General features: G+C 23.6%; 5 protein-coding genes across 5 annotated transcripts; 4 read left to right on the top strand and 1 right to left on the bottom strand.

The window, feature by feature from the left end:
- Positions 1–329: 329 nt before the first annotated feature.
- On the top strand, positions 330–1,331 carry SRAE_2000029700 (Cyclin-dependent kinase 1; the record flags this gene model as incomplete). Its single annotated transcript, XM_024651110.1, has 2 exons — positions 330–848; positions 891–1,331. 2 exons carry the CDS (start codon positions 330–332, stop codon positions 1,329–1,331), a joined length of 960 nt encoding a protein of 319 aa, XP_024504820.1.
- Positions 1,332–2,777: 1,446 nt separating this feature from the next.
- On the top strand, positions 2,778–6,370 carry SRAE_2000029600 (Structural maintenance of chromosomes protein 1A; the record flags this gene model as incomplete). The annotated part of the gene is made up of 2 exons (XM_024651109.1): positions 2,778–2,883; positions 2,925–6,370. 2 exons carry the CDS (start codon positions 2,778–2,780, stop codon positions 6,368–6,370), a joined length of 3,552 nt encoding a protein of 1,183 aa, XP_024504819.1.
- Positions 6,371–6,839: 469 nt separating this feature from the next.
- SRAE_2000029500 (Serine/threonine-protein phosphatase PP1-beta catalytic subunit) lies at positions 6,840–8,252 on the top strand (the record flags this gene model as incomplete). Its single annotated transcript, XM_024651108.1, has 1 exon — positions 6,840–8,252. One exon carries the CDS (start codon positions 6,840–6,842, stop codon positions 8,250–8,252), a length of 1,413 nt encoding a protein of 470 aa, XP_024504818.1.
- A 4,477-nt stretch (positions 8,253–12,729) lies between these two features.
- SRAE_2000029400 (TRAPP II complex, TRAPPC10 family-containing protein) lies at positions 12,730–16,392 on the bottom strand (the record flags this gene model as incomplete). Its single annotated transcript, XM_024651106.1, has 3 exons — positions 12,730–15,987; positions 16,027–16,213; positions 16,256–16,392. The coding sequence occupies 3 exons, from the start codon at positions 16,390–16,392 to the stop codon at positions 12,730–12,732; spliced, it is 3,582 nt and encodes a 1,193-aa protein (XP_024504817.1).
- Positions 16,393–17,258: 866 nt separating this feature from the next.
- On the top strand, positions 17,259–17,883 carry SRAE_2000029300 (Adaptor protein complex AP-3 small chain sigma3; the record flags this gene model as incomplete). Its single annotated transcript, XM_024651105.1, has 2 exons — positions 17,259–17,327; positions 17,374–17,883. 2 exons carry the CDS (start codon positions 17,259–17,261, stop codon positions 17,881–17,883), a joined length of 579 nt encoding a protein of 192 aa, XP_024504816.1.
- Positions 17,884–18,598: the final 715 nt, after the last annotated feature.

The raw sequence follows: 18,598 nt of genomic DNA, 5'->3' as shown, positions 1-18,598 counted from the left end.
TTTGATTTTCTACATGTATACATATATATATCTTAAAATTTTACAATTCAAAAGTTATATACTTTTTTTAATAAAACTTTTATATTATGTTAAATTAATTAAATCAGTTCATCAAAATATCATCGATATTATTTACGATAAAACAATTTAAACTTTTATCTACAATCAATCACAAGATGAAAAAACAACTTTTAACTATTTAAGGTCACTGTTATTTATATAATAAGTTTAGTGACCAATATCTTAATCGTTAATTTTTTTCTATTTGTCATAGGACACTTTTTTTTCCCTTCTACTTTATTACAATTACTAACTACTTACAAATTACTATGCTTGCTGATAATATACATAATTGCTCGTTGGATGATTTTATTAATCTTGAAAAAGTTGGTGAAGGGACATATGGTGTAGTGTACAAATCAAAACATAAAGTTACAGGGACAATTTTTGCTATAAAGAAAGTGAGAATTGGTGATGATAATGAGGGAGTCCCTCAAACTACTCTTAGAGAAATAGCCATGCTTCGTGAAGTTCGACATCCAAATATAGTTTCGTTGGAAGGTGTAGTTTTACAACCTAAAGGAATATCTTTGGTATTTGAATTCCTTCCTATGGATTTAAGAACATTTATGGATCGAATACCGCGAGGAGAAGTTATGGAACCGCAGCTTGTAAAAAGTTATACATATCAAGTTTGTCAAGCTATGTGTTTTTGTCATCAAAGGAGAATTTTACATCGAGATTTAAAACCGAGTAATTTACTAGTTGATAATTTTGGATGTATTAAATTAGCAGATTTTGGATTAGCAAGAACTGTTGGTGTTCCTTTACGTTCATACACTCATGAGGTAAAATTATCACAAATGTTATAAAGTCTATTTTTTTTCTAGATTGTCACACTTTGGTATCGTTCACCTGAACTAATGTTAGGAGCTAGGAGATATTCAACTGCCGTTGACGTGTGGTCAATTGCATGTATATTTGCAGAAATGGCTTCAGGTTTTCCTCTTTTTGAGGGAGACAGTGAAATAGATCAACTATATAGAATATTTCGAATTCTTGGAACACCTAACGAGGATATATGGCCAGGTGTTGTTAGTTTACCAGATTATAAACCATCTTTTCCAAAATGGAAAAGTAACAATATTGAAGCTCGACTTATGAAGTATCTCAATTGTGATGGAATTGAACTGCTGCGTCAAATGCTAATCTACGATCCTGTAAGACGTGCAGATGTCAAATATGTCCTGAAACATAAATATTTTGCTAATCTAGATAAATCAAGACTGCCATATGGAAATTTTAGTGGAGATATTTTAATTGTTAGTTAAGCTGGTAGAAAATTTGTATATATGTATATTATTTATGATGTTTACCATTGACAGATTATATGATATAGTAAATAAATTTATTTTTATCGATATAAATATGTTGATAAGTAGAAATTTCGAAGAAATTTACTTACCTAAAAAATTGATAATGACCTCTAGTTTATATGAAGAAATTATTTTCAAAAGTCAAAAAAGAGTTGAACAAATACAAAACCATGTAAAGTCAATTTTCTAACTCAATTAAGCAAGCCTCAGAGAGGTAATGTATTAAATTTTAGTAAATATTAGAAGAATTCTAAAAATATTATGTTTGGTGAAATTTTTAATAAAATTAAATACCATATTTAAGATAATGTTTTTAAAAAATTTTATAAATTACCTGAAAGTTTACTTTTTATAGCTGATTCTTATAATAAATCCATCACTCATTAAAACTCCCAGAATTTTTTACTTGAGCATTAAATATGACATTATCTATAAATTTTTATGCAAATTAAAATTAAGAAATTTTGATCAAATAAAAATATTAGTATTTTTCTAAATAAAATTACCGTTATCATTATTATTAAACAATTCTTTATTTTCCATTATTCAAATTAGTCCACATGATAGATAACGATGACATGTCAAATTTATATAAAGAAAAGAAAACATTTTGTACATAGCCTTTAGTCATCATTTATTTTTATCGCAAATTGAGAATTTATTCCAATTAATTAGATTAAAAAAAAAGCTTTACCTGTGGGATTAGTAGAAATTTATTCATTGGTAAATTTTTCACATTATTCTTTCCAGTTAATAAAAAATCATTTTCTCCAATGACAAACAAAGTAAAATTCTTTACTCCAAAAAATTCGTTCATATTATCGCGGGTTTTATTATTTAGTATCTAAGAATAATGGGATGTTTTCTAATGCTACTTTATTTTTTTTATCCTCTTTATTATTAATTATATTTTTTACAATTCCCTGTTTTAATTTATTTTATTTCAAAACTTTAAAATTAGAAATTTCTTTTTCTCAAATGATAAATAACTTTTGTTTTGGTAAAAAAAGATGGTCAACTGATAAATGTTTACATCTGAAATTTGTTTTTCATTCTTTAAACCTTGAATATTATAATTAATTATGTAGTTGTCAAATGAAACTTTTAAATATGATTTACTTTATTAGTTAAAACAAATTACCAAATTTATTTTTTACAAAGACAATTTTAAGGCTTTATTTATTGTAAGAAAATGTTATTATAAATTACTTAATTAAAAATTGACATGACGATTGGGATTTATAATGATATATGTATTGTATTTAAGAGCATATCTATTTATAAAAATGGCGCGTATTTTTTATGTTTTCAATGTATAGTTTTTCTTTTTTTTAAATACCAATCGTGTTTCAGTAATATTTATAAATAATCCTAAATTAATTTATCTTTAGATTTTTTCATATGAAGTTGAAATTTGTACATTTTTTTAATTTTAAAACATACAGAGGAAGTGTTACACTCGGTCCTCTCGCCGATTTAAATGGAATTATAGGAGGAAATGGATCTGGTAAGTTACAGGAAAGTAAATTTTGTTATTTTACATCATAGGTAAATCAAATTTAATTGATGGTATTATGTTTGCATTAAACGCTGACAACGAAAAATTGAGAGTTAGTAGAATGGATTTTCTTATTCATGGTAGTAATACAAGGACACCCTTATCAAATAATTGTTCTGTAGAATTAGAGTTTTGGGAATGTGGAACAAAAACTCTTACACTTAAAAAAAAAATATTTTATAACTTTAATAATAAAACCTCATGGCCTGAATATGAGGTAAATGGAGAAATTGTATCATTAGATGATTATAAGTTGGAACTTAGTAAATTACATATTTCAAATGGATTAAATAATATTGTCGTTGGACAAGGAGATATTGGTTTTATTATACAAATGAGTCCTCAACAAATAACAGCATATATTGAAGAAATGGCTGGAAGTGGAGAGGTAGTACAAAGATATAAGTCATTGGAACAAGAACTAGAAGGTTATGACTCTCAAATAAGAGTTTTAAATAAGAGCAAAAAAGGCAGTTTAAATGAAAGGAAAATCTTGGAAATTTTACAAGAAAATGAAGCTAAAAATACTGCTCTTAATGCACAATTAGAAGAAAGCACTAGGAAAAGGGTTAATTTAGAAACTTTTAAACTTCTTTCAGATATATCTTTAAAGAAAAACCAACTAACTCTTTTTGAAAAAGATGTTGATGAAAAAAATAAAAAAATACAAGAAACTGAGGAAAAAATTAAAGAATACGATAATAAAAGACAAGAACTTCTTAATAATAAGAAAGTTAATTACAATAATTTATTGAAACAAAAAAAAGAATTTAATAGAAATATGAATTTATTGTACGAAATGAAAGATAAACACAAAGTAAAAAACAAATTGTTTGAAGAAAATTTAAAAAGACAAGAAAGATATATTACAGAAGAAAAATGTTTAAAAGAACGTATTGCTGTGATTGATGAACAAATTTTAAAACAGCAAAATGAACAAGAAAAAGCTCGAAAGGCCTATAATTCAATAGTTGAAGATGATTTACAAAAAGTTACCATGACTGAAGAATTTAAGAATTTAGATTATAAATATAAATCTCGGAATAACTTTTTAGAATTTTCAATAAAGTACAATGAATCATGTTTAGAACAACTGAATAAAAATAAAGAAGTTAATTGTTCAATGTTAGAAAAAGTATTATATAAAAAGTCTATTCTTGAAAATGGAATAAAAGCTTATGATAGTGAGATTAAAAATCTTGAGGATGGTAAAAAAGAATTAGAAAATAAATTAAATAAAAGTAAAAGCATTCAAGAAGAATTATCACTAAATGTTTGTCATATATCTAATGAAGTAAAAGAAATAGAAAATAAAATTCAATGTATCAAAAAGGATATAACAAAAAAAAACATGTTGAAAAAAATAAGAGACAAAGATTTAAAAGCAAAAGATGTTGTAGAAAAATTGAAGGATAAATTTGGTAATAATATTTTAGGTCGTGTTGAGGATCTTTTAAAGTGTAATGAAACATCAAAAAGTGATCTATTTTACTCTTATATTTTTGAAAAAAGAAATATAATTGTTGTCAAAGACTTTGATTCTGTACTGAATTGTATTGATTTTATCAATGAAAATAACATAGGAAGAACAGATATTTTATCAATAGATTCTCTTCCAATATTAAGAGATGTAATTGGTTCTAGTGCAATTTATACAAGTAATAATTACAGACCATTAAAACCATTGGTAACATCAAATGTTGAAGAAGCAGAACAACTTGTTGATTATGTATGTAACAATATTTTGTTTTGTGATAATATTGATGTAGCAATTTCACTAAGGAAGGATAGTCGTTATGATGAATGCAAGATTGTTGTTAATGATGGAACAATATTTTATAGGAATCGAATTCAATTAAATGCAATGTCACTTAATGTATTAGGCGAAATAGATAATTATAATGAAAAAGTTATTGAACTAAATAAATTGGAGCTTCAATTAGTTTTCAGTAAAGACAGGGAATACGAAGTTAACATGAAGTTAAATGATATTGAATCAAAAATAAAAGATCTTGAAGCGGATATCAAAGTAGAAAGTAATACATTAAATGAAAAATTATCTGAAAAAACAAAGTTGATAAATGAATTTCAATGTTTAGAACTAGAAGAGAGCACAATCATAGGAAACATTTCTGAAAATGATAAAGATTTAAGTATGATACAAGAAAAATTAAGCGATTTAGTTGAATCTAGAAAGTTATTAAAAGATGAAATTTTTCGTAGTTTTTTAGAAAAATATAACGTAAAATCATTGGATTCTCAAGATTATTCGTCGAACGTTCAAGATTTTTTGAAAGTTATTGATGGAATTCAAGAAAAAATTAATTGTTTGCAAGAAGAAAAGAATTCACTTGAAATATCAGCTTCTTCGCAACAATTACTTTTGCTTGAAATTGAACTTGATGGTAATAGGAATGAGATAACAAATTTAGCAGAAGATATAGAAAAATTGTCTCAATTTACAAAAGAACTAAAAGAAAACATAACAAGTAATGAATCACATATTGAAAAGTGTAATTTTGAATTTAAGGAACTAGACAAAGCTATCAAAGAATTGAAGTCATGGCTTGATATTTTAAAAGCTGATTCTACAAAAACTATTGAATCTTTAAAACTTCAAATTTTTGATTTTCAGAAAAAAATTTCTTTAATCATTAAAAAATATGAATATATTAAACTTGATGAGCACTTATCTATTGAATCTTTTGATAAATCATATTTAGCTGATATATATGGAGTTATGTTTGAAGAATCATTGGATAGTTTGTTAAATCACGCGATTGAAATTGAAGAAAGTATTAAAAGTGAAATTAATACTTTGAATTTTTTGGAGACACATAAACTTCAATGCGAATCATTGAAAAAAAAATTTTCGTTTTTAGATTCTGAATTGGAGGGAGTGAAATTCAAAAGAAAAGCGTGTTCAGAATTATTTAGAAATGTAAAAATAGAAAGAAAAAGAAAATTTGAAGAACTATACAATCTACTAAATACAAAAATGGAAGAATTTATGCATAAATTATTTAGAAGTTTTGATTGTTCTTTTTATATGCAATGCAATATGGTTTCAATGGAACCATATCTTGAAGGAACTCATATATATTGCCAACTTCCAGGGAAACAGCTTCGTGAGTTAAGTCAATTAAGTACTGGAGAAAAGAAAATTGTATCATTGTCTATGATATTGGCTTGTCATCAAATAACTTCACCTCCATTTTTAATTTTTGATGAAGTTGATGCTAATATGGATCATGAAAAATTGAAGTATCTTGTAGCAACTTTAAGATCACTTCGAAGTGATGTTCAATTTATTATTGTATCTCATATTGAAGAAGTTTTTAATCAATGTGATGCCGTTTTTGGCGCTGTGGATGTTCAAAATAATAGAGTGCAAGTAACTAATATTTTTGTTATTGACTTAAAAGAATATAACTAACCAATAGAAGTATATAAAGTGATTCATGATTTCAACATCAATTTTTTTTAATTTATTCAAATTTTAGCTAAATATACTTGTAATGAATTTCTATAAGTTAATTTTTGTTTATTTTTAATATGTTAATTTTAAATTATGATTATTTTATAATAAAAATTTATTTTTCTAGATAATTTTAAACAATAATAATTTAAAATAATGTAGAATGTAGAATGTAGAATGATATAAATCATTCATTAAAAAATAAAGAAATTAAATTTAAAATTTAAGAGATCACAGCATAAGAAAACTTTTTGTCGTCAGAATCTTTAATTTGTGTTATTTAACAATTATTTGAATAAAATATAAAAAATTTACATAATTAATATGTCAATATAAAAATTTTTGTTTTAAATGCACAAATAAAAAGTTATTTAAAATTCAAGTAAAATTTCATAAAAATTGTTCATTTTTTACATATTTTTTTCTGATGTCACATCCTATGAAAGACATTAATTCAACTTTTAAAAATAATCAATTAGCTAGTTCCAGACAAACGCCAACAAAAAATACTAAATCTACTAATATTGGCAATGGAAAAAAATTGGTAAATGAAATACCCAAAAAAAATAATAACAATTTATTGAAAAAGATGGAATGTCTTATTAATCGAATGGATGTAAAACAATATGACAAAAAAACTGATAATCGAAAAGATATGGTAAATTCTTCATATACTGCAGTTATACCAATAAATGGAAAAGCATCACAAATGCAAATTTCATTTAAAGACAAATCAAAAAATCAACATTCTTTCCAAGCTTCAGTTAAACCAATTGCTGATTTAGTTACTGAAAATGTAGTAGAAAATAATTTAGAAGAAGAAGATGCAAAATTTAACATTAAATGGAAAGATGAAGCAAATAAGAATATTAAAATTGAAAATTGGGATTTTTTAGATCTTGATACATTTATTGAAAAACATTTTAATTATAAAGATGAAAGTTGTATTTTTTATTGTATAGAAGAAATTCAATGGATTCAGCATATGTTTTCAAAAGAAATTGTATCATTACCTTCGCTGATAGAAGTTGATCCACCTGTTATAATATGTGGAGATATTCATGGACAATATAATGATTTACTTAGGATTTTTAAAAAATTTGGAAAACCACCAACAAAAAAATTTGTATTTTTAGGTGATTATGTTGATAGAGGTGATAATTCATTAGAAGTTATGTTATTACTTTTGGCATTAAAAATGAAATATCCAGAATATATTTATTTATTACGTGGAAATCACGAACTAAAACACATAAATAAAGTTTATGGTTTTCAAGAAGAATTAAAACAACGTATTTTAGATAATAATTTAATGTTTACAATTTATGAAGAATTCAATAGACTTTTTTCATTTTTTCCTTTAGCCGCACTCATTTCTAAAAAAGTTCTTTGTATGCATGGTGGTATCTCTTCAAAAATTAAATCTTTAGATTGTATTAGAGAAATCAAGCGTCCATTAGAAAATGTTCATTCAATTGCATGTGATTTGTTATGGGCAGATCCAGATAAACTTGTAAAATTATATGAACCAAATACTGCTAGAGGTGTTTCATCATTATTTGGTCAAAATGCATTGACACAATTTTGTAAAAAACTTAATATAGATCTTGTTATAAGAGGACATCAAGTGTGCCAAATTGGATATGAGGTACTTTTTGAAGGTCATCTAATAACAGTTTTTAGTGCCAGTGATTATGATGAAGAGCTGAAAAATTTAGCTGGTGTTATATATATTGACAAAAATTCTTATGTATTTCCAATATCACTTAAATGTCCAAAAACAGAAAAGGAAAAAATAGCTTGTAAGAAAAAAAATGATCTTACAGTAGAAAAAAATTAATTAATTAACAAATTATCAATAATTCTCATAACATACATTATACTTTTTTAACAATAATAAAGTTATTCAATTTAATAGAATATTTTTGTGTTATTAAAAAAGATGATTAAAATCTAATGATAATAACAACTAATAGTATAGTAAAAAGGTGTTTGTAAAAGAGAATTAATATTATATTATAAATTTGTTCAAAAACTTTTTAAATGTATGGAAAATATTAACTATTATTTATATAAAAATATCTATAGTAATTAATTTTTTTAATATAATAATAAAAGAATATGTTCTTTTCTTTATTTTTGTTATAATTTATTAGTAATAAAAATATATTATATCTCTTCATAAAATATTATAATAAAAATTTATATTTCTAAAGTAAAAAACTTTAAAATTATTATCTTTCAAATAATCTATTTCAAAATGATTCATTGATGGATCTCTTTTAGAGTCACTGACATACTAAATTAATAAAAAATAAAATAATCAAAGTATTTAAAAATTTTTTGAAAATTTAATTAAATATATAGTAATTTGAGCCGTTGATATTTGAAAAACAGTAAAAAAAAGTTTTGGAAAACTTTTTTCATTATATTAAATTCAAAAAAAAATTGTTTTTTTATCACAATTTTAAAGGTATAGTCGATAATCTAGAATATTTTCAGCCAATTTCTGAATCTTTGAAAAAAATAATGTTATAGCTATAGAAAATATTATTCTAGACCTACTTTCGAATAAAAATCAAATGAAACTAGTCCAATCTTCATAGGATAAGTATTTTCTGAGATACTGAAAAGTCGGGAACAATGAATATTTTAGAAAAATTTCCGCCCTTGGTCATATCTCGCTTCAAAATCAAGATAAATGCAAACAGATTTCTGCAATCGACTTCTAATGAGTTTTCAAATAGGGTCTACCTTCAAAATATTTTTATACCTCTAACCACTTTTAAGATATAAAAATATGGTGACAATGGATTACGCGCGAAAAAGTACCAAGCATAATATTTCAAGAACGGTTGAAAATTTAAAAAAGTTTTCAACGTAGGGTGCACCTTAAATTATAAAAGAAGCCCAGCGCATCAAATTTCATGGACCTATGACCTCATTAACTTGAGTTATCACTAAATTCTTAAAACTTTTTTTTAATCATATTTCTTATCATATCTTCATTTTTATAAGTCCTATGATGATGTGAATAGGCTTAATGAATTTCTCGTAAAAAATTGATCTAGAAAAAAGTATTTATTTTTAAAATTCACAATATTATCATAGAAATCAAAATTTACAAAAAAATATTCCACAATTTCGCCCTTCATCTTTGGATCTTTATAACTCCTGAAGTTTTATTTTTAGTATATTGTTGATTATATTCAAAATTCATCCCGTTTCAAGATCTATCGAATGAGTATAGTAGCATATTCAAATTCCAAGAAAAGTTGTCTTTCTTTGTTAACATTTTTAGAGGTAAAGTCGGAAATTTAGAATATTTTCAGCCAATTTATGAATCTCTAAAAATAATAATGCTATAGCTATGAAAATTAATAATCTAGACTAACTTTTGAAATGAAATCCAATGAAGCTAGTCCCATCTTCATAGGATAATTATTTGCTGAGATACTGAAAAGTCGAGAACAATGAATATTTTAGAAAAATTTCCGCCTTTGGTCATATCTCGCTTCAAAATCAAGATAAATGCAAACGAATTTCTGCAATCGACTTCTAATGAGTTTTCAAATGGGGTCTACCTTCAAAATTTTTTTATATCTTAAAGCACTTTTGAGATATAAAAAAATGATGACAATGGATTACGCGCGAAAAAGTACCAAGCATAGTATTTCAAGAACCGTTAAAAATTTTAAAATGTTTTCAACGTAGGGTACACCTTAAATTATGAAAGAAGCCCAGCGCATCAAATTTCATGGACCTATGACCTCATTAACTTGAGTTATCACTAAATTCTTAAAACTTTTTTTCGAACATATTTCTTATCATATCTTCATTCTACGAAGTCCTATAAAGTTGTAAATAGGCTTAATGAATTTTTCGTAAAAAAGTGATCTAGAATAAAGTATTTATTTTTAAAATTTACTATATTATCATGGAAGTCGAGATTTAAAAAAAATATTCCACAATTTCGCCTCTGAACTTTGAATCCTTATAACTCCTGAAATTTCAATTTTCGAATATTGTTGATTATATTCAAAATTCATCCCATTTCAAGGGCTATCGAATGAATATAGTAGTATATTCAATTTCCAAAAAAAGTTGTCTTTCTTTGTTAACATTTTTAGAGGTAAAATCAGAAATCTAGAAAATTTTCAGCCGATTTTTATATCTCAGAAATAAATATTGTGACAGCTATAGAAATTATAATTATAGAACTACTTTCGAATAGAAATCAAATGAAACTAGTTCCATCTTCATAGGATAAGTATTTTCTGAGATACTGAAAAGTCAGAAACAATGAATATTTTAGAAAAATTTCCGCCCTTGGTCATATCTCGCTTCAAAATGAAGATAAATGCAATCAGATTTCATCAATCGTCTTCTATTGAGTTTTCAAATGGGGTCTACCTTCAAAATTTTTTTATATCTTAAAGCACTTTTGAGATATAAAAAAATGATGACAATGAATTTCGCGCGAAAAAGTGTCAAGTTTCATATCTCAACAACCATTGAAAATAAAAAAAATTTTTCAACGTAGGGTATATCTTAAATTATGAAAAAAGCTCAGCGCATCTGGTTTCATGCTTCTGTGGCTTAATTTACTCGAGTTATCACTAGATTTTTAAAACATTTTTTTCAACATATTTCTTATCATAACTTCATTTTTAGAAGTCCTATAAAGATGTGAATAGGCTTAATGAATTTCTCGTAAAAATGTGATCTAGAATAAAATATTTATTTTTAAAATTTACAATATTATCATAGAAATCGAGATTTACAAAAAAATATTCCACAATTTCGCCCTTCATCTTTGAATCCTTATAACTCCTGAAGTTTCAATTTTCAAATATTGTTGATTATATTCAAAATTCATCCCATTTCATGGGCTATCGAATGACTATAGTGACATATTCAAATTCCAAAAAAAAGTTTTTTTTTAATTTTCATTAAAAATATTTTAAATTACTTATTTTTCTTTATTTATTTGTTGTTTTAGTATAATAATTTTATATCAGAACTTTAATATTATTATTTTCTAAAAAGTTACTAGAATTTTTAATTTCAGTTTCACCTTTTATTATTGAAAGTATAAAAAATATTTAAATTTGTTAAATTTATTTCTATTTTCATAACTATTTTTACAATTTGAATGCACTACTGAAACTCTATTTTAATGTATCTCAAAGAATTAATTTATCTTTGCACAAAAATTGAATATTAATAATTTTTTTTAAAAAAGTTAGTTTTATTCTATTGAAAATATATCACTTTTAAAATTTCATGTAAGAATTCAATTTTTTTAAATGAAAATTTTTGTTGATAATAAACACAATTTGTTAATGAAGCAAGAAATACGTTACTTCTCCATTTCGATAGGACAATTTTTTTCTTTTCACCCTTCTTTATTATCTTCACATTTATCTTAGATGATTAGTAAACTGCCACATTTTGTATTAACTTTAGGAAAATATACTTCTCCATGTTCTTCTATCTTCACATAAATTCTGCAAAGTAACTTTCCAACATTTATCATAAAGTGCTTTAATACTTCTTATTCTTTTATTTTATATTTTTCAAATTATTGAAAAGAACATCATTAAATATCAAGAAATTAATAGTATCTTGTTTACTTTTATGAAGACTTAAATGATTAATTTAAAAAAAAAGTTTTATTTTTATATTAAAAATTATGAAAAAATCTTCTAACAGTATGTTTGTTTTTCTTATCAAATACCTTGTTATGATTTGTTATAAATTTAATTTTTTTTAGAATTTGACCCCCTAATATTTTTTCAATACATTTATTGAGTAAAATTTCTCCTATTTTATATGGAACTTTGTTTATATAAGATTATTACAAAATAATAATAATATTTAATTACCTTTAAAATTGCAACTTTAGTTTCCTTTTTTAAAACCAATACAATATATTAAGTAATACAGAAAGTCTTTAAAAAAATATACTTTAGACATAATTATTTAAAATAATCAATTTTTACAACTAAATAAATGATAAAGATTCAGTTAACTTCGGCTTCTTATATATTCTTATCCTGTAATAACTTTCTTTATTATAATGAAAAAATCTCTCATGATTAAATAAAAATTAAACATTGTTTAAATTCATATCATTTAACATTTGACATAAAAATATTTTTAAACTTTATAATAATATTAAAAAAAAATAAAATATTTATTTGATTAGTCTTTGTTATGACAATTTCAAAAAGACCTATTTTATTTCCGTAAGACATCATTAAATTACTTTCTTTTAGTTTTAATAAAGTCCCTACTGAAATAGAAAAGTATCTTTATTTGTCAAAAAACTTTTGCAATTTTTGTCTTGCAGAACTTCTTAGTGAGCTCCTGGAAGATGAAACATTTGATTCTCCTCTATTATGACTTTTATGATTTAAAATTGGAAGACTTGATGTTGACGAAGCATTTTCTATTGTTATTTGACCTAAAACATGTATCTGTTTTCCTTTTGTTCTTGAAAATGTACATATCTGTTTACCGATAACCTGTGGATAATTATCAATTATTTCTTTCATCTTTTCTGGTTGACCATGTTCTTTATTAAATGAAAAGACGGTTATATTTGGATATGGTAAAAAACCGACAACTAAAGGAATAATAGAAAAAGCTATCTGGCCTAATCCACTATCCTTTATTGTTAATTGCTTATATTTATTAGTTATTTTCCAAATACTTGGATCTGCATCTAAACCAACAATAATTGTTTCAACCACACGTGTTATACTTCTAATTGATAAAACCATTTCACAAGTACTTTGTGCTCTACAAATAACAGATTGTGGTTGTTCTGATAATAATTGTGCACAAATTTCATATTCAATTGCTGGAAGGGCAAAATTAAATTCTGATATTAATTGGTAACCTCTTTCAAATGGAATTTCAATGTATTTACCACTAGAATTATCAAATGTTAATACTTTATATTTAAAAGTTAATTTATATTTTAAAATTGAATTCAAAGCTGTAGTTATTTTTTTTTGATTATTTGTTAAAAGCCAAACAATGGAATAAACAGAATCAATATCTAGATTTTCAATTATATCAATATTTAGTCGATTAATATCAATTTGATCTTCTTTGGTATCAATGTCTTTAGAAAGATGCTGAAATTTAGCATCAATTGGTTGAATAATAAAATCTTTACCATGTTTGCGATAAATTTCCATTTCAAACAAAGCCTTATTGTCCATAATAGATGTTGTTGTTATAATATTAATTAAAGGTTTAAAATCAATTTTCATAGTTTTATCACTACCCATCCATTTAAATAAAATTTTTTTAGTAACTGGTGGATCTTCCCAGTTTGAAAATGAAAGTCTCGCAGTAGGTAAATAAAGTTGTACCTCAACTGATATTGTCTCTGTTGCATTTAATTTTCTAATATTAATTTTAACATTATTTGACCATTCTCCATCAGATCCCAAAAATTCTAAACGATCTTCAGATCCAGATTTAGATTCAATAATAAGTATACTTTCATCCATACTTTTAGATCCAGCATTCAATGTTATATATATTTTTTGTACAACACCAGCCATTAAAAGATAATGAGAAGTTTTTTCAAATTCTTCTCCAAAATTTATAGTTGGTGGATCATTATCAACAATAACAAAAACATTTTTAAATAACGGTTTTAATAATTGACTTTCATTACTACCTTGGTATAATAAATTATTTTTTACTATAAACTTTAAACTTCCTTTTAACATAATTTCAATATATTCAAGCATATATAAACCCGTTTGTGAAAATTTAAGACACGTTGAATATTTATTTGCCACATTTGGAAGTAATATACATTCATTATTATCTATTGATGTGGATTCAAATGATATTAAGTTAGTGTCATTTTTATTTTCCGTTTCATTAGACCCACCTTTATGAAGACACCCAAATCTATTAACTATTTCTTCAGAATTAAATTTACACAAAAACAAAAATCTTTTTTTTGCTAATGAAGCTAAAATTTCTCTATTTACTAGACGAAAATAAATTTTAACTTTAAAATCTAATATTTCTAAGGGTAATTTTGTTGATATAGAAAATCTAAATTCTTCCTCTTTATTAGTTGTACATTTTAGTAAATGATTACTTGCACCATTATAATTTATTTTAAATGGAATTTGATTTTTTAACCAAGATGGAATTTCAACTTTATCAATAATATCATTTAATGGTAACTCAAAAAGTAAATTTTGATACAACTTTCTTCCTTCCTCATTTTGAGCATAATTTAAACCATAATAACAAAATAAATATAACTCTTTCATATAAAATTCTTTATCTGGAAAATGAATTATTTCATCAATAACTTCTCTTAATAATAATTTTGTCATCGCACTATGACATTCTCCAGCAAATAAAATATCTTTCATAGATTCTACTTTTATTTTTAAAGCACCCTCAAAATTATCCATTTCTTTATAAATTTCTGCCAATTTATAGCTAATATAAATTGAATTTCTAAAATATTTTAATTTTTTCATTTCCATTATTGCTTCTATAAATGTACTTTCCATATACAATTGAAAATCTTCACTATTTGTAAGACAATCCTTAAACTTAGATAATAAATTTACTTCATTTCCAAAAAATGGTCCATGTATTGGAAGTTTATCTAACTCTTCTTTTGAAAGTTTAAAATTACGTTTCTTCATTTCATTCCATGAAAATTTCATTGAATCACATTTTATTTTTAATAATAAACAAATATTATTTGATCCAAGATCAGAGTTAAACATTTGTGGTGTCAAAATACTAGCAAATTCAAAACATTCTAATACAATAAGAACAATCCAAATATTGTAAACAAATTTATCAATTTTTAATGATAGTAAATTAATATCTGAGTTAATTTTTTGTATTGTTTCATAGAGACTATTTAGAATTATTGAAGAAATGTCAATTTTTAAGATTGCAAGTCTTTCTAAATTTTCATTAACATCAGAATTGATAGCTCTTTTACTTTTGTTAAAATAGATAGCAAATGAGGTCATAATTTGTTGGGCAAGTATATATTTTCTTAAATACGGTATAATAATTAGTGAATTAAAATTTACAGATTGTTTTGAATCCATTAATGTTGATAACAATTCAAATTTATCAAATACTTCATCACGTCTTCCCCATTCATATGCATTGCCATTCTTTGAGTATGACTCTACAATATCATCTAAAAAAAGTTTTTGATCATCTAATTGTGATAAGACCGTCTCTAACAATCCAATACTCCAATAAAAATGCATTAAAATAAAAAAACCATTTGAATAAGCAAGAAGATTAAAATTAGTATTAGTAAAATGCTGTTTTTCATATAATAAAAAACTTTCTAACATACTGGCATATGTTTCAATACTTATAAGTATAGATGCAGTAATAGTACTTTCTAAAACAGATAATGATGCTCTATCATATACTTCAATTACTCGTGAAAAGTAGGAAGAAAAATCTGATTTTATTCTTTCCATAACCTGTCCTCTATTTTTTTTTTCTCTTGCATTTTTACTATCAAAAACAATAATCCATTGTGACTTTTCAATATTGTTTAAATTAGCAAACCATTCACTTACTTCATGACGTATTTTAGAACGATACTCTTCTGGAGTTGAGCAATTAATAAAAAAAATATGTAAAAATGGTACTTTTTTAAAATGTTTTATTTCTTGATCTGTTGGATCTAGAGCTTTATATTCATTGTATTTTACAAATTTTGTAGTAAATTTAATTTGGAATGGATAAGGATATTGTCTTGAATCTCTAATGAAATAAATTTAACAAATAATCATACAATAAATTTACCTTCTCCAAGAAAGTGAATATATATGTTCATCACCAGTAATTTTATTTCCTATACATTCTTTAGATTCTTCTGCTCCAGCATATGAAAATAATATCTGGTAACTTCTTTGTATATTTAAAAAATGTGGCTCTTCCATATAATGAATTACAACAAAATTTTAATTCTATAAAAAAAAATAAAAAGTAAATAAAAATTACATTTTTAAAGTTATTCAAGTAAAATAAATAATATAAAATAATTTACAATAAAAAAATATATATAATTATACAAAAAAAAAGATAATCAGATAATAATATTACATAAATTATATAAAATATTATATAATTAGTTTTACAACAACATAATACAAGTACAGTTCAAACAACAAAGTATATTAATTTAAATCTTACTTTTATCAGTATAGATAACATTTTATCAGCATTTAAATAAGAAAGAAAAGTTTTTTAAAAAAAAACATATTATTATTGTTAAACTAATATGAAATCGATTTAGACTGTTGATCATCATTAGAGACAGAAAAATTTGTATATATATGCAAAATACAAACACATTGATAGCACAAAATATAGAATTGTGATCAATGTATGATAGTAATAATTATAAATATTTATCTGCTACTTTAAAATAGATGTATATATCCAGACAACAGGAGAAAACCCGCATCAAGATATGTTATAAATAAATATTGAGATTCTTTATTATTTATTGTCATTTTACTATAATAATAAATTATTGATAATGATAACTTAGTAACTAATTTTAATAAAAAAATTTCTTTATATTTATAATAATATATGATAAAACTAGATAAGGACACTACATATGTTTGTAAAAATAAAATATTTAAAACTATTTAATGATAATTATTAAGAATCATACTCTTTTGTCCTGAGAGTGATATTTGGAAAAACGCGTCATAACTGTAAAGTCCAATAAAACATACAATTATTTAAAATATATTAGAAATATATATTTTTTTTAATATTTATTAATATTTTTATAATGATAAAAGCTATTTTAGTATTTAATAATCATGGAAAGCCACGTTTATTAAAATTTTATAGTAATTATGTAAGTTATTAAAAAAAAAATATAAGTTAGTTTAAAAATATTATAGTCTGAAGATGAACAACAACAAATTGTTCGTGAAACTTTTCAAATTGTTTCTAAAAGAGACGAGAATGTATGTAATTTTCTTGAAGGAAGTTTATTAATTGGTGGATCAGATTATAAATTAATATACCGTCACTATGCAACATTATATTTTGTTTTCTGTGTTGATTCTTCTGAAAGTGAATTAGGGATATTAGATTTGATTCAAGTTTTTGTTGAAACACTTGACAGGTGTTTTGAAAATGTATGTGAATTAGATTTAGTTTTTCATGTAGATAAAGTTCATAATATTTTAAGTGAACTTGTAATGGGTGGAATGGTATTAGAAACTAATATGAATGAAATATTGACAAGAGTTCAGGAACAAGAAAAATTTGAAAAGCAAGAAGCAGGAATTTCAGCAGCTCCAGCAAGAGCTGTTTCAGCTATCAAAAATATTAATGTTTCACAACAAATTAAAGATCTCAAACTTCCCGATTTACCATCTCTTTCAAATTTTAAAAATCCATTTTAAAATTTTTTATACTTATCTATTATTTAACATTTTTCAAACAAAGGAAAGATGAAAAACTTATTAAATATTAAAATATTTTTTTATGTAAATTATTTAAAATCCACTACAAATAAAATTAGTCAAAAGTTGAGTAGATGATTATGATTAATATAAATGTTTCTATGATATGACAAATGGGCATAAAACAAAACATTAATATGTTATGTTACTTAGAAAATAAAAATTGAAAGGCAATAGGATTCACAAGAATATATTGTTAAATTTGTTGTCAAACTTTTTTATTTTCTTTAACATTATTTTTGTTTTTATTAATATATATATAAAAAACAACTGAAATTAATTTAAATGTTTAAATAATTATTTATTTATTTATGATAAACTAAAATTTTCATATATTAAAAATATTTCTATAAACAATTTTATAAATATTATTTTATAATAAAATAATAGATCATAAAAAATGTTAGTTTATTTAATTTTAAATGTTTTCCAAAAAAAATTAAATTTACTCGTAATACTAATTATAAATAATCTTAAATTATATTATAAATGTAGTTAAATAATATATTAAAAAATTATAACAAAACAAAATATTAATTTAGTATAAAATTTTTTAAATATACTACCATTGATAAAAAAAATTTTTTTTTTAAATATTAAACTTTTTAATAAAAATATGAGAAATAATTAATTATTCTTGTTTTATTTTGATATT

Source organism: Strongyloides ratti (genome assembly GCF_001040885.1).
Source record: "Strongyloides ratti genome assembly S_ratti_ED321, chromosome : 2".
Taxonomy (NCBI): Eukaryota; Metazoa; Nematoda; class Chromadorea; order Rhabditida; family Strongyloididae; genus Strongyloides; species Strongyloides ratti.
The sequence above is the reverse complement of the archived record's forward strand: the minus strand, read 5'-3'. Positions and strand labels throughout refer to the sequence as shown.